This window comes from Curcuma longa, unplaced genomic scaffold, assembly GCF_044706935.1.
Source record: "Curcuma longa cultivar G26 ecotype Majalengka, Jawa Barat unplaced genomic scaffold, ITB_CL_G26_1.1 contig_14452, whole genome shotgun sequence".
NCBI lineage: Eukaryota > Viridiplantae > Streptophyta > Magnoliopsida > Zingiberales > Zingiberaceae > Curcuma > Curcuma longa.
Window position 1 is genome coordinate 46633 of NW_027429777.1, and position 16118 is coordinate 62750.

Genomic DNA, 16118 nt, shown 5'->3' on the forward strand with positions numbered 1-16118 from the left:
TGCAGCACTCTCTGTGTGTAGGAAATGGAGTATGAGAGGATTCACAAAGTTCAGGTACTGGTTTAATTTTAAGTTCCTTGTCGAGTTTAAATATGCTGTCAATCTCTTTGTTGCCTTTCACTGTACCACTGAATTTTTCAACAGTTTGGATGTGCCACAAAGATTTGTCTTTGCTGCACCTGTCTCTTTGTGCCTGCACAAGAACACGTAACTGCATTTGTCAACGCCACCGAGTTTTTTTTTTTTTTTGTTCTTGCCTGCATCGAGTGGCCTTGCATGCCATTTGTGATAGACAGCTTTTGCTGCTCATTTTGATATGGGTTTCTGCTTTGCATGAGCTGCATGTTATGCTGAGTTAGTAGTATGTGTAAGTGTAATGGGATTTGAGTGAGGATCTTTAGAGGATTTAGTGGATTACGTCTCATTGTTGATTTGCAGTTCTAAATATGTTGAATCCTGTTAAGTATTCAGTCTGTGTTTGTTGATAATTTGTATTTGCAGATGGGAGTACTTTCTCCCAGTAAGCTCAGGATTAAATTATTAGGCACTCGCGGTGGTGCTCAAAAGAAGGAAGGAGGGAATAGTTCCTCTAGAGCATCTCCTTCCAAGCTTGAGGAAATGGAGCACTCCAAAAGCAGCCTATTAGCTGAAGATTTTGAGGAAGAAGGTCAGTCAATGTGAGCTTTAGATGTTTGATTAAATGTCAATGAGAGATTAAGTTTGCATTTAGAAGAAAATGTTTGTACTTTTATGGTCATATGTTTAAAACTTCATAGGCTACACATTTTTTCTTCAGGCTAATGCCTTTCTCTTGGTTATAGTTGGCTTTAGAGAGTCCAAAGGTGCTACTTCTCTGAGTGCTATAGCAAGCTCAGAAGTTCCAAGATTGGAGTTGTCTGTTAAGAATGTTCTTAGCTATTCTCAGGGAGATCAAACTCCATCCTTTAGGAAGGATTTTCTTTCCAAAGTCAAAGTTGATATCTGTTGCAATAAGACTCGAGATGCTGTTAAATCTGATCCTATGTTGGCTGATTCAACCAGCAATTTGAACACAGTCCATCCAGTGCAAATACCAGAAGATGGAATAGCCCATGATGGTGTAAATGACAATGGTAGCACTCGCAGTTTTGAGTTTCATAAAGGGGAGAGACTGCTGCAGCAGCAAGTGGCTAATCCCTTCTTGAAGAATCTTCCGTCGAAGTGGAATGATGCAGAGAGATGGATACTTCATCGACAAATTATGCATTTAAAGCCAAATGTTCCAAAGAAGGTTGTTGGGCAAAACCTGGGGTGCCTGGAAGTTGTTTCCAATAAGCTTGCATCAGAGTATCGGAATGTAGAAAGACATTCTTTCATACAGGAAGCAGATTCAAAATATGGCAGCGTGAACAAATCTGCATCACAAACTGTGACTGAGAAGTTCTCTTTTACTCCTACTTCCTCACTATCCAATTTGGACTCCACAACTGGAGCAAGTGGGTTGACAGATTTATCTTCTGTTAGCAGTTGTTATAGCAAGCCCAATGCCCAAGAAAATCCTACAACTATTACACCTGGTACGAAATACTTAGACTACCTTGTATTATTTCAAATAAACTCATACCTTGATCAACTGTTGTCCTAAAATGTCCTTAATGACTGGTTTTTCTGCGATTCCTGTCTCTTTTGGATCTTATTTGTATGCTCTCAATTCTTTTATGAATTTAGTGTAATATTTTTTGAATGACAAATGAGTTATTGACATCAGAGAACCCTATAGCAAATATTTCTACAAGAGTAGTCTTAGAAATCCTTCATGCATATTTGCAATGCTAACTGTTAAATTTGAATAATGCATAAATCACTAGCTATTTTAAGCTTTATTTTTTCCTTTTAATCAGCTTTCAATAAATTTCTTATTCATTTATGTAGGTACACCTGATTTTCAGTCTGTTTCAATGAGAGATGTTGGAACAGAGATGACACCCATTCCAAGCCAGGACCCTTCGAGGACTGGAACACCTGTTGGGGCAACGACTCCCATCAGAACTCCACTTTCTTCAACTCCATCAAGTCCAAAAAAAGAAGCACCACCCTCGACCCCTGCTGGCTCAAATACACAGGATGAATTAAAAATGCAAAAGAATGTCAGCAACAGAGAATTGTCTGATAAAGAAGTGCAATTGAAAACAAGAAGAGAGATAGCCGCCCTTGGAATTCAACTTGGTAAGTTGAACATTGCTTCCTGGGCTAGTAAAGATGACAAGGAACATACTTCTTCCAGTCTAGACTCAGAAAGAATAAAAATATCAGAATTTGAAGCCCATGCAGCTGCATGGGAGGAGTCTCAAAAATCTGCATATACTTTCAGGTATCATTTGTTAGTTCATATTATTTAGCCCTTTAACATTTCTAGAAATAGTCCATTTTGGGTGTTAACAGTTTTCTCAGATATGAGCATTACTTTGTAGATGGTAAGTAGATATTTATCCAAGACTACATTTTATGTAATAAAGTAAATGAAGAAAGTAGTTTTGCAGTCAACTTTTGTGCTATTCTGCTTATTCTTGTTTTGTTCTCAATAATATTCATCTATTCAACATTTGTTAATGTGAACCTTGATAACTAAAGAGTGCTATGTGTCCAGTTGTCATTTAGTCTTTAAGGACATCCATGCCGGCAGCCAACGCATCCACATATTTAAATTTTTGAACAGACAATTTTCAAATTTTGGAAGCATGCATGTAACACATGCCCAAGTGCCACCTAAATCTGCAAAGGACATAAATTTCCTCGTCTCATTCATTCAATGTAAAAGCTTTTTCTGATTGTCATTTTCTTTGTTATTTGCTTCTCAATTCATTGAAATTAGCTCCTTTAAGTTTCTTGATGAGACAATGACACATGCTCACAATTATTAAGAGAATACTTGTTATATAATCACATATCTATATTCTTGCAGGGAACCAATGTGCATTGACTATTAGGAATTATTTAGTATAGCATCTAGATCCTCTGCTGAGTGACAAATTGAGGACCCATTGTAGATTGTTTAGTGACATGGACTTGATTATGTGTACATAGTGCATAAGTTAGTCTTCTTTTCATCTCATCATCATCAAGCCAAGCCATGTCATTTTCAATTGATTGCACAGATCTAATCCATCCATTGAACGCTATGTAAGGTGATTGTAGTTCAGCTTTGAGTTTTTGAGTATTTTGGATGCTAGCAAGTTTTCTACTAGACTGAAAATATACAGCCTTGAATTGAAACAGAATGAAATCTAAACCCTGTGGCATGAATGAGTAAAACCACTATGTGGTTGGACCTACTTTGTCCTTTTAAAGTCAAGGAATGGGACAAGGCAATGCACATAGTAAGAACCATATAGGTACCTTGTTACCTGTGAACACAAATTTCATAATGTGAACGACCATATTGCCATTGATACTTGTGTTCATAAATTGCTTAATTTCAATTTCACTAGTAATGATTGCGGTAAATGATTTGGAGACTTAACTAGTGGCATGACTTTGTACATGTTGAGGTCAGGAGATTGAATCCCTAACTTATTTCAGGTATAGCCGTGAAGAGGCTAAAATACAAGCATGGGAGGACCATCAGAAAGCAAAATATGAAATGAAACTGAGGAGAATTGAGGTAAGACTGCTGGTAACCTTGAAGGCTTCTAAATGTGGATTATTTCATGCAGTTACACAGATGAAATATGGAGAGAAGAAAAGAGTTCAGGAAAGAAAAGAAATAAAAGCAAACAAGCAACAAGATTAAAACTATATGCACACCCTTTATAGTTCACTGATATTTATGACAACATTTTTTTTTCATAAAATCTCCACTTTATAGTACAATTAGTTTGGCCTTATTTGATACAAGTTAAAGGCGTCATCTAATTTTTATTTTTCTTCTTCATCCTTGACGAAGGTAAGTCAAAAATCATCTAGCTAATATAATGTACATAATTTATATTAAATTAGGCTAGATGTAGGGTACATAAAATACCAAATACATATAATTTACCCTACAAGTTATCCTACAGTAATAAGATCCATCTATGTAGAGTACAAGATTGACAAATTATCTACTACATAGAAATTACTGCACCATCAATGCTCCTTAAAGGAGTAAATTGGGTTGTGCTACTCATGTCATGATCTAGCATGGCTCACCTTGGACCATGTTGTGCTAGCTCAGTAACCCTAGCAGATTCTTGAGCCCAAACTTGGTCAATTTATTATTAGTTTTTATTTTAAAGATTTTATATTTTAAAAATAAAAATATAAGTTTTAATATCAAGATTTTAATTAATCTTTATAAAAACTAATTTTAGTTAATTTTTATAATTTTATTTTTTATAAAATTTAATGTAAATTATCATGTTACCATGGACACAAGTCACTCGAGCCTAGATCTTTGCCAAGTAGACCTATTTGAGGTTGTGCTCAATACGAAATGTTTGGAGTTGTGCTTGTCATGACTTGGTTGGAGTTAGGCTAGTTGTTGAGGCATGACTAGATTCGACCCTCTAGTCGGATTTGAACCGGACCTGTAATTGGGTCAACGGGTCGGTTACCTGTTAACTCGATTAGCCGGCCCAAAATCGGAATCGATTCATCTGGGGTTGGGCTAATTCTGATTCAAGGCCCAAAATAACCGTGAACCTACGGATTGAATCGCTGATTCAACCATTTTTTTAAATTTTATTGTTGGGAAAAAAAGAGAGTAAGGGAAGGAAAGAGAAGGATGAAAAAGCTTGATTTACAATAAAGAAATGATTTACAATAAAGAAATGCTTTTTTTCTCATTTGAATGTTGGATGAGGAAGAAATGACAACATGGAAGGGTGATGGTTATCATTCTTCATCATCAAAGCTAGCACGTGCTTTGATGACCTTTTCTTCTCCGTGGCAGTACCTCCCAACAAGATTGATCCATTTGGATCTTAGTCCATGATGATTTTTTCTTGATTTTGACGATTGGATCCCACGGCTAGAAGGAAAAAAGAACATTAATTAATAAATAATGAAATCATTGACTTCTTTTTCAATAGAGATGTACCAAAGCCCTCAAACAGCAGAGCCTATGTAGAAGGAGCAAGTCTTTCACGACTATCTTAAGTAATGCCTAAAACAGAATTCCCTTTGGTAACTCTAATTTTGATCTTTTGAACTAAGAATGACCAAAAGATCTTCCAATCGAAAGGATCCGAGTAAAAGCAATGTCTCTGTCTAGCTTAAATAGGCCTACTGTAAGCATAAAAATTAGTGTATCAATTGTGTCATCAGGTTTAATCATATCGATGGTAGAAGAAGACTTATTATTAATTGATAAATCTAGTGAAAAGAAAAAAAAATTGAAGGCTATTTTAACCATTGGAACTCGTCAATTTCAACCATTCAAAAGAATTTTTTATTTTTTAAACGGTTGAAATTATTTGATTCCCAAGGTAACAAAGTTGAAAATTGAATAATAATGTAAGATAACAAGAGTAAAAAGATAAGCGAACTACGTGGCTTTGATTTTTCTATACTCCAAAGAGATTGCAACTTAAATAATTGTAAGTTCTTATATATATATATATATATATATATATATATATATATATATATATATATATATATATATATATTATTTTTATAAATTTATAATTTATAATTTTTTAAAAATTAAAAAATAATAATTTTGAACTGTCGCGAGCTGTGAACCAAACTGTAACCATCTTGGACGGTTAAGAGTTAAGGGTTAACATTCTTGAATCGTCGAACCGTTATTCGAATCATGGTCTGGTCTAGGCATGACCCATAAAAAACTAGGCAAAACTAGCCTGTGTTGTGCCTCACCCAGGCACAATGCATTGACACTTCTATTGCTTTCCAACAATTTTCATTTTGGGAGCTCCTCCTTATCATATGTATGAAAAAGGACAACATTTCTCTATTGAACAAAAGTAAAAAAAATAAAATGAATATTCTGGAGGTTAATTTCTAAGTATGCATAAGTTGTGGCAGATTTACCTATTAGGTGAACTAGGGGGAAGGTCGTCTATCTCCAAAATTAGTCAGGTGAAGCTGAACACCTGGATTATAAAAATAATAATAATCAAATGCTTTGTTATAATATTATTTATCTACTTACTAGAGAATGGAGCCTTTTTTCAAATGTACATACCTATTTTTGATTTTCAGTGCATTCAAACTTTTATATCACTCAAAGAGTCTCAATCACATTCAATCTACTTTCTTAGTTAATTGTGCAATTTCTTATATGTTTAACTATTGGGATAACAAGTGCTTTGATACCACTGGATGGGACTGGAGGTCATTCTTGCACCTCTTGCATAATCCACCGCCTTAAGGAACGCACTTATAGATCAGATAATGATGCATTTAGAATACTTAATAACCCTCACTATAAGGTCGCATGGTGAAATCTTTATCTCCCAAGTCGCAATCATACAAACACACAAGAAAAACAATTTAATGCAGTTTAGCTTAAGCTTATATCCTCAAAGAGAATCTAAATCTGAATACTATGAGAGCCAAAGTACAATAAATTCATTGGCTAAACTTATTACAAGAGGACTCTCAATCATTCCTAAACTCTTCCTCAACATGAATGAAAAACTCATCTTCACATTTTTCAACTACTAAAACATCTCTTTGAAAGAAAAATTCTCCAGGATAAACCTCTTAGTCTCCTAGGCCCCAACATTGTAAATGTAGCCATCTTATAAAACTAAATTCCTCTCATCTCCCCAAGATGTGTTGTATTCCTCTAGTTTAATTGGGTTTGACTGCATTGACTTGTTGGACCTTCATCTATGACTTATCTCTTAGATTTATATTCATGGTTAAAAACTTGCATCAAACATCTGAAACAACTCTCTCTCCCTCTTGCTATAAACATACACTACACAAGCTGAGTCTATATACTAGATTATAGAAGGTGCATTCTTTTTCTTTGAGACATAAGAGAAACAATGCCCCTTTTGACTATTTACACACCACCCTGAATCTTTGCCTTCTTCTCTAGATAATTTCTTCTGATTTAACCATTTGCCTTGTATTGCACCTGATATCCTTTGAAGATCTAGGCTCACATCTAGATCTACAATATAGAAATTATCTTTTGACTAGTTTTTTTTATTGCGCCTCTGCTCTATATAACTAATTCTGACTTAAATTTAAATTAACAACATTTTCCTTTAAGTAACATATACAATAGCTTCACTTAACCATCTCCTGTAGAGTCACATTATCTCTCCTGCCAACTAGAAGAGTTTTCACTAAAGAAGTAGATGATTCAAGTAGTAAAGTAATTAATATGTGCTAAGTTACCATTTGAGATCTCTAACCATAGCCTGAAAATGTTTAGATGCTCCATCAAGTTTTCATAATTTGTTTATAGAACAGGTACAACCAGCTTTTAAGATCGATGCAGTTAATGACACTGTTTGTCATGCTATGTGCCTCCACTTTTTTGCATAGCGTCATATGTCGTAATATGATTAACTGCCATATGAAAATATTAGCAAGTTATAGTTTGATGCCTCGCCCTTCGTCAAAACCTTGTTCCATTAATAGATTTGATATCTCAATCATCATAAAGGTTAACTTAGCTTATTATGAATCCTTTGATGTTTGTTGAATTCCTTGTCATTTTCAGATAATTTTATTCTATGTGCTACTTGCCTTACCTACTACGAAACTCTAGAGGTTTCATTTAAAGATCTGCTTATGATACCACTTGTCGGGACCACAATCACAACCTCCTGTTTCCCTAGAGTATTCATACATTCCAACTCTGAGATAATGATTCCACAGAATGTAAAGTCTTTTAAACTTGAGAATCCCTCAGTTTCTCTTTGATGATGCTTCTTAATAAGACATTGAAATGCAAAGGCCAGCTTATCGTTAGATAGTTGAGAAACTTCAAATTCTTACTTTGTACATAAATGCTAGCAATATGGTACTTCTATGCTCTTCCTTAATCTTTGAAGTGATTAAAAGTTTAATGATGTTACCCTTTGAAGATTAGAACATTGATTTTGTTTGAACAATAGAAGTAATTTATCTTTTTGTATCTATTGTTTTTATTTTTGCTCAGGCCCAAGCTGAAAGGATGAAAGCTCAAGCACAAGGCAAGATGGTTAAGAAACTTGCAGTGACACGTCGACGGGTAGAGCAGAAACAAGTAGTTGCTGAAGCGAAGAGGAAGCGACAGGCTGCAAGAACAGCTAAAGAGGCAGAACAGATTCGCCAAACCGGTCATATTTCAATGCTGCATTTCCGGTGCTGTAGTTGGTTTTTCTAATTTCCACTACCATAGTTCTGAGCTAAGTTACAGAAAGTATAGGATTACTGCATCGTTTTTCTCCTTGTATTGCATGCGTTATCATATTCAACTTTGGTCTGGTATGCTTATTGTCTCAATGAAATCAAGAAAACTTGTTTTTCCAAATGGTTCTTGAAAGATGCTCTTTATTGTGTCTGTTGTTGTAGAACGGAATATGTTTTTGGTTGATAGTCGAAAAGCCATCAATGTTCACGAGTCATTGCAAACCTTAAAACAGATTGAAAAATTGAAAAGAAAATTCTTACAATTCATTTGTCTTTCATTTCCATCAAATAACACCTTCTATTCCCTTCATCATCTTCTGTTCTTGTTAGTGAGCTCTCTGTTCCTAGCGTTGACCTCTTTGTTATTGTCTGTGAGTTCGCTTGATTTGCATGAAGTAGCGACTAATCAGGCTGCAGCTTTTGCAATTGAAGAACTTCAGCTGAATGAATATGAATATATGGAAATTCAGGAGCAATTATGTTTTATTTCTAACCCTTATAATTCAAAAGTACTTCAGAAGCATGGTACTTTGATAGAAAGGCTGAAAAGGCAGGGATTCATTGGAGAAAATCTATTACTACACTGGGCCAAGAACAAGGTCGTGTGTAAGCTGGATCTGATCAACCCGGACATCACTATACAAGATAAGCCTCTCTCACATATAACTCCTGCATTAAAATTCATTTTTGAAAAACATGTTAACCAACTACTGAAGCTAAAGGTGATCAGACCTAGTAAGGGCAGGTATCGGACCATGGCTATGATTGTACAATCTGGGACATCAGTAGATCCTGAAACTGATAAAGAAGTAAAGGGCAAGGAAAGAATGGTATTCAATTACAGGACACTTAATGACAATACTTACAAGGACCAGTATAGTCTCCCAGAAATCAATACAATAATTAAGAAGGTTAGTAATTCAAAAATCTATTTCAAGTTTGATTTGAAATCAGGTTTTCATCAGATTACAATGGATCCGGATTCTGTGAAGTGGACAACATTTATTTGTCCGCAAGGATTATATGAATGGCTAGTAATGTCATTCGGATTGAAGAATGCACCAGCTATATTTCAAAGGAAGATGGATCATATATTCAAAGGTACTGATGATTTTATTGCAGTATATATTGATGATATACTTGTCTTTTCTCAGTCTGAGTCAGAGCATATTAAACATTTGGAAGTTATGCTTAATCTCTGTCAAGAACATGGACTGGTATTATCTCCCATAAATGCAAAATAGCAGTACCACGAATAGAATTCCTAGGAGCTGAGATAGGAGAAGGGAAGCTTAGACTTCAACCTCACATAATCAAGAAGATTACTGAGGTAAAAGATGAACAGCTTAAGGAAAAGAAAGGGCTTAGATCATGGTTAGGGATATTAAACTATGCCCGAACCTATATACCAAACCTAAGTGCCAAATTGGGTCCCCTTTATGAGAAAACTTTTATACATGGGGATAAAAGGATGAAATCTTCTGATTGGGAGCTAGTCAGACAAATTAAGGAGCAGGTTAAAACTTTGCCTGATCTTGATATACCACCAGAGAGGGCATATATCATACTTGAGACAGTTGGTTCAATGACTGGATGGGGAGGAATCTGTAAATGGAAGAAGAACAAGTATGATCCCAGAAATTCTGAAAAGATTTGTGCGTACGCGCATGGAAAATTTTCCGTGGTGAAATTAGTAATTGATGCTGAAATATTTATAGCAATGAAAACTATGACAGCATTAAAGATACATTTCCTAGATAAGAATGAAATTATACTCAGGACAGATTGTCAGTCGATAATTTCTTTCCACAATAAGACTGCAAGAAATAAACCCTTAAGGATTAGATGGCTGACTTTCATGGATTTCATTACCGGTACTGGGATTAAGGTAAATTTCGAGCATATAGATGGAAAATTAAATTTATTTGCTGACACCTTGTCCAGGTTAATTACGAAGCCAGAAATAGTAGCAGTCCTCACTGAGGAATCTACTATTGAACAACAAGAAGCCTCAGCCTCAACTAAATTTCCCTTATTAACACAATACGAAGATTTAATTTATGAAACTTCAAGGGGAATTCTGTGTAAAGAAGAACATGACAAAAGGAAGACAATGGCTGGTATTGAAGAGCAAGCTGTACAGAATGTGCTTTCCAGCTTACATGAGCTGGAAATGATTTTTCAAATGAAGGAAGTCGACTTTGGACACCGAGCGCACATGGAGGGTGGACGACGGAACCTATTCCCTCAAAGTTCTCAAAGGCCTCAAGATAGTGATCTCAATTATTGGCGAAGGCAATTACCGGAGTTAAAGCAGAACAGACGAGATCTCTGGAACCTTGTTAAACGAATGAAGAGGATAAGCTCTGAGATAAAGCAGATCCACCCGTGAAGCATGGTGGAACCCAAAGATGCAATAAAGGACGACATCTGATAAGGCAAGGAATCAAATCGTCCTTCATATCCTACTTTATGTAAATTATTTGCTGGTATTATGAGTTGTCTGCTTTATTCGCTGGCACTATGAGTTGAGCCTCGGGGAGCCGCTCAAAGTGCGTCACAGCTGTAGTTCCTTAACCGTTAAGTAATGTAAAGGTTGATGGAGAGTGATAATAATGAAGGACTGATGGGGCCCAATGAGCACCCGCTTCATGCTTATCACCATCTCCGCTAGCCTATATAAGGTGTGTTGTGTGATCAGTTTTAGTCACTTGAGCAACACCAAGTGATCTAATCTGAAGTAAGCCTGTAAGTGAGTTTGTGAGTGAAAGTTTGTTTTCCGCAATAAATCTCTTTGGAGGAAAAACAGTTCTAAGCAGAGTCTTGAATTGTTTTCTTCAATTTCCTAAAGAGTCGATCCAATTTTGGTATCAGAGCTTGGATTATTTCTAAGCTCAAATGGCAGGCTAAATCTTCTTTGTTCAAGGTTAAGGTAAGGGAAAAATTCATATCAGGTTTCTTATATGCTCAAAATCCATAAGTATTTTCCAGAAAGGATAAAATTGTTTCTGAGGAAAGAATCGCATGATTGGAAGGTGGAGACCCGATAAGCATCCTTGGTCAGGAGTTTCGCAAGGCTAGTAAGTGCATAAGGCGGTAAGCCCTAAGATCTTATCTGAAGATATTCCTCAAAATAATTTTTAGACTTCATTTGAAAAACTTGGAGAAGGACTTTTACTAAAAATTTATTTGATAAAGCGACCGGATGAGTTAACTGATCGCAAAAGGCGCCGAGCAACGTAAGTCCTCAAAAGAGAGGTCGTAGCCAGTCGGATGAGCGAGAAAGTTTTACAAGTCCCTAAGCCGTAAGAATAAATTTAATGGTAAAAGAATTCCTTTATGTCATAAAGAGTTGAGCAAAATATAAGAGAATGGTATGAAAAATCTCGAAACCAGAACCTTGAATATTTAGACCTAGCTGATACCTCAAAACCTGAACCAAAAGATCTAGCCAATAACCTTGGTGTGATTCATGGTAAAGTGTGTCTTTTGTCAAAAGTAACTCTTAAACATTTCTGTTTCTTGAGGAAGAAAATAGAAATCTTCAGAAGGAAGTAGCTCAGCTACGAACTTCTGTGAGAAATCTAGAAAAGGATTTTGTGTCCAATAAACCTCTTACTAAGGCTGAAGTTAGAAACCTAGTCACTGAAATTTCTAAACAGCCAAAATTAATAGAAGAAGAGACAGTGAAATTAATTGAAGAATTAAGACGAAGTGTCAGAAAAGTAGAAGGTGTTTTGCAGGAAGTTAAAAGGTTGATTGGTGGATGACAGAGCTTTCTAAGCAGTTGGAGGATAATAATTACTTGAAAGCATTAAAATCAACAGATAATATTGAAGCTCCTGCAAAAGGTTTTGTGAAACCAAGTGTACATTCGTCAACTTTTGATTTGCTGAAAGTAGTGGTTAAGCAGAATAATACTCTAATTTCTTTGCTTATATCACAAGGAGAGTTGATTCAAGATTTGCAGAACCAGGTTGTTCAATTAAAAAAGCAGCAGCAGCAGCAGCAGCCTCCAGAAACTCCTTCAAAAGAACTTGAAGTAACAATTGAGCAGCTGACAAAAAGGCTTTCTGGTCTAAACTTGGGAGGTGAAGCAATTATTCCTAAAAAGAAGGGTTCCATCTTAATGTATAAAAATCCTTCTGATATTCTTGAAGCAGAGAAAAGGAAGTTAAAATGACTTCTAGACCACCAGCAGTTACAACCACTACAACTCAAGTACCAACAGCAGAAGATCAGATTCGGGATTATCGTCAGAATCAACGACGATTATATAATTTGCAAAGAAGAATAATTCCAAGCCAAAGACGCTTCAGAAGGACGATTGAAAGCCAATTGGATCCAGAAGCACAACTGGAAATTTCTAGATTCAGAAGAGCAACGATGGTACCGGCAGAAATACTCTATTCTGCTGGATATAGACCAACCCAACACCGAGTATATCAACATTACTCTGAAGAAGATATACTGTGTGTAGAAGATGGACAAGTGAATCTGCCACTTGTTACTACACAGAACCATAGAGCTCTAAGAGAGGCTGGTTTTCACCACATCCATGTGAGCCTCCTAATGGTAAGAGTTTATACTCTTCATAGATGTGATGCAGGAACTATGGCACTGGTTGTTCTGAGAGATACACGGTGGCGCGGAGATCGTGCAATTATAGCAACGATGGAAATGGATCTTTCCAGAGGAACTCAGATGACCTATGTGATACCTGATTTGATGATAAGTATTGATGACTTTTCTAATCACCTTGAACTATCAATACAAACTCATGGATATAATGACTGGCAGGGAGGCACCAGCAATTTATTAATTACCCGAATGATGCTGCGTAGACTAACAAATACTAGTTTCACAAATTTTTCCTTTAATGTTCAACATGTTGCAGACTACTTGGCCAGTAGGAGAGTTATTGCTCTACCAGGGAATCATTTTTCCACTGAAGAATTGCAGAATCAAAGGTGGATACTGAGGCCAACTTTGAGAAGAAATCCAATGGCTCCAACAAGAGTTCAGTCCCGAGCTCTTATGGACGAAAGTGTGTCTCTACAATTTGAAGGATATACGGCAGTCCTTGAGCAGCAACCACATCAAGTCAATGAACATGACGAAGAAATTCATTCTCCTGAGCAGGAAATTCTGGCGGTTTTGACAATTGAAGAAGCTTTACCTATAGTGGAATTTACAAGATTAAACCCAAACTCAACTATACCAACAAGAGCTACTGAAGGAGCTGCAGGGTATGATCTACATATCACTGCTAACGTTGAAATTGGTGCAGGTGACAGAGATTTACTTGGCACAGGATTGGCTATGGCTATTCCTGAAGGATATTACGGAAGAATTGCTCCAAGATCCGGAGTTGCCTGGAAAAAGGGTATTCACATTGGAGCAAGGATAATTGACAGCGATTACCGAGGAGAAATTAAAATTTTGGTCTTCAATCTAACATTTGAACCTGTTTATTTTAAAAGGGGTGAGGCAATCGCCCAAATAATCTTTACAAAGATTGCTACACCACCATTGATGCAGGTCCCACAATTATCAGATACACGAAGAGGAGTTTGTGGATTTGGATCCACATCCAAGGCAAACCAACCTTCAACAAGCCAAGTATCAATTGATTCATCAGAATGGACAACACTAATGCAAACCTTATGTCCACCGACGCAACCAGAAGAAGCAATACCTGATCCTGAACCAGATGAGTATGATCAGTTATTATTAAATTGGGTTGGTAAAGAACATATTTTGGCTATCAATCATCAGGAAGGTCAATCTCAACAGAAGGATATCTGGGACACCTTGGGACAACCAAGTGGTAAATATGATTACATGGTGAAATATAATCCCCCGGAATACATTGATTATGTTCCAGCAGTAAAACCAAGCTGGGGTGATGAGGATGATGAAGCAAATTCTAATATCCCCTCGCTTGCTGAGAATGATGGCTTTCTAACCTACCAGACCTGACAATCCAACTCACTAGACTTGGCTGATTTGGCCGACTTTGCTTGTCTAGCTCATGCAGTGCACACTCAACATGTCAATCTCTTCTTCTGCAAAAAGGTGGAATCCGCCACCTTAGCGGCCCCACACGATCGGCTCCACGATCATTTGTGACATGCTTGCTAGACCACAATCTGGTTGAATCACGTAAGGCCACCTACATGACATGCTTATATTGCCAAGCTCATTAGACTCACACAGTTTGCGTCTCGCCTAATCCATCCAATCATTCCTTTGATCCAATTGACTTGCCTAGACTGACGATACCTTGGACTGAATTTCCAACTAAGACTATCTTGTCTTTTATCAAATTACATTTAAGGATATATTTGGTTCAAGTTATCATATATAACGTTGGTTACATGAGTAATCACATAACTAAGATTATATGGTATAAAATATAATCTAATGTTATTTGGTTCAACTTATGTATTTGGAGAGAATAAAATATAACCAGTTTAATATTTATTATATTACTCTTGAGTCAAATAAATTAAATTAATAATATTAATGATGATAATAAATTGATAATATATTATAAAATAAATATAATTTATTTATAATTTTTTAAATTTTAAAATGAATTTATATATTTTAATAAAATGATTTATTAAAGTAATTATTTTAATAAAATAATTCATTAAATTAACAAATATAATTTATTAATTTTATTTTAATAAAATATTTTATTAAATTAATAAACATAATTTAGTAATATTATTTTTCAAAATTAAACATAAATTTATATATATTTTAATAAAATAATTCATTAAATTAATAGATATAATTCATTAATTTTATTTTAATAAAATAATTTATTAAAATAATTAATTTAATAAAATAATTTATTAATTTTATTTTTTAAAATTTAATATAAATTTATATATTTTAATAAAATATTTCATTAAAATAATTAATTTAATAAAATATTTATTTAATTAATAAACATAATTTATTAATTTTATTTTTTAAAATTTATTATATATATTTTAATAAAATATTTTATTAAAATAGTTATTTTAATAAAATAATTTATTAAATTAATAAATATAATTCATTAATTTTATTTTTTAAATTTAAAATAAATTATCACTTTTAAATTTATAAGTCTTTAAATTAAAATTTATTAAATTAATTAACTCGATTTCAATTATTACATTTTAATTAACTGAATTTTAAAATCGAAATATAATCATGAAAATTTTTTTTATTAACCTCCGCAATTATAGAAAATCTTAGGCTGCCAAGATAATCATATTCATGGGTTATAACCTATTAATAATTTGATTGTGATATTGTATTATTTGAGAATCGATCAAAACCTGAATCAAATAAGATTATCGTTGATAACTTTAGACAGATAATCAAAATTATTAATAATAACCTTCAACTAAACGCCTCCTAAATGGGTTTTTGCTTTCCTTTTGTGTTTGTGGTCTGCTTTTAAGAAGTGATGAAGATTACACCACCACGTGCCATGGAACTGATCAACATTCAACAAGCATCGATTTGGATCCTCAATCCAACCTATTTAATTGGTATCATCAACTCACTTGTGATTCCAATAGTTTAGTTTACATCTACTAATCGAAAAATCACTGATGGCACTGTCAATTTCTAGCGTTTTGGTTTGAATTAGATTACCTTTATTGACTGAACAAAATCACGGATTTTAATTTTCAAATCAATTGGTTGAATTAGGGGTTTGATTTAAAAGTGCTCTTCAAATCACTTTTAAAATTTTCCAATGAAACAGGTTCCAC

At 34.8% G+C, this 16118-nt stretch overlaps 2 protein-coding genes across 2 annotated transcripts; both read left to right on the plus strand.

Annotated features, from left to right (window-relative positions):
• LOC141816143 (uncharacterized) lies at window positions 1-8409 on the plus strand. Its single transcript, XM_074703981.1, has 6 exons — window positions 1-54; window positions 502-667; window positions 822-1556; window positions 1912-2350; window positions 3559-3640; window positions 8105-8409. Exons 1-6 carry the CDS (start codon window positions 25-27, stop codon window positions 8309-8311), a joined length of 1659 nt encoding a protein of 552 aa, XP_074560082.1. The 5' UTR covers window positions 1-24; the 3' UTR covers window positions 8312-8409.
• Window positions 8410-12909: 4500 nt separating this feature from the next.
• LOC141816131 (uncharacterized) lies at window positions 12910-14319 on the plus strand. The gene has a single exon (XM_074703965.1). The coding sequence runs from the start codon at window positions 12910-12912 to the stop codon at window positions 14317-14319; it is 1410 nt and encodes a 469-aa protein (XP_074560066.1).
• The last annotated feature ends 1799 nt before the right edge of the window (window positions 14320-16118 follow it).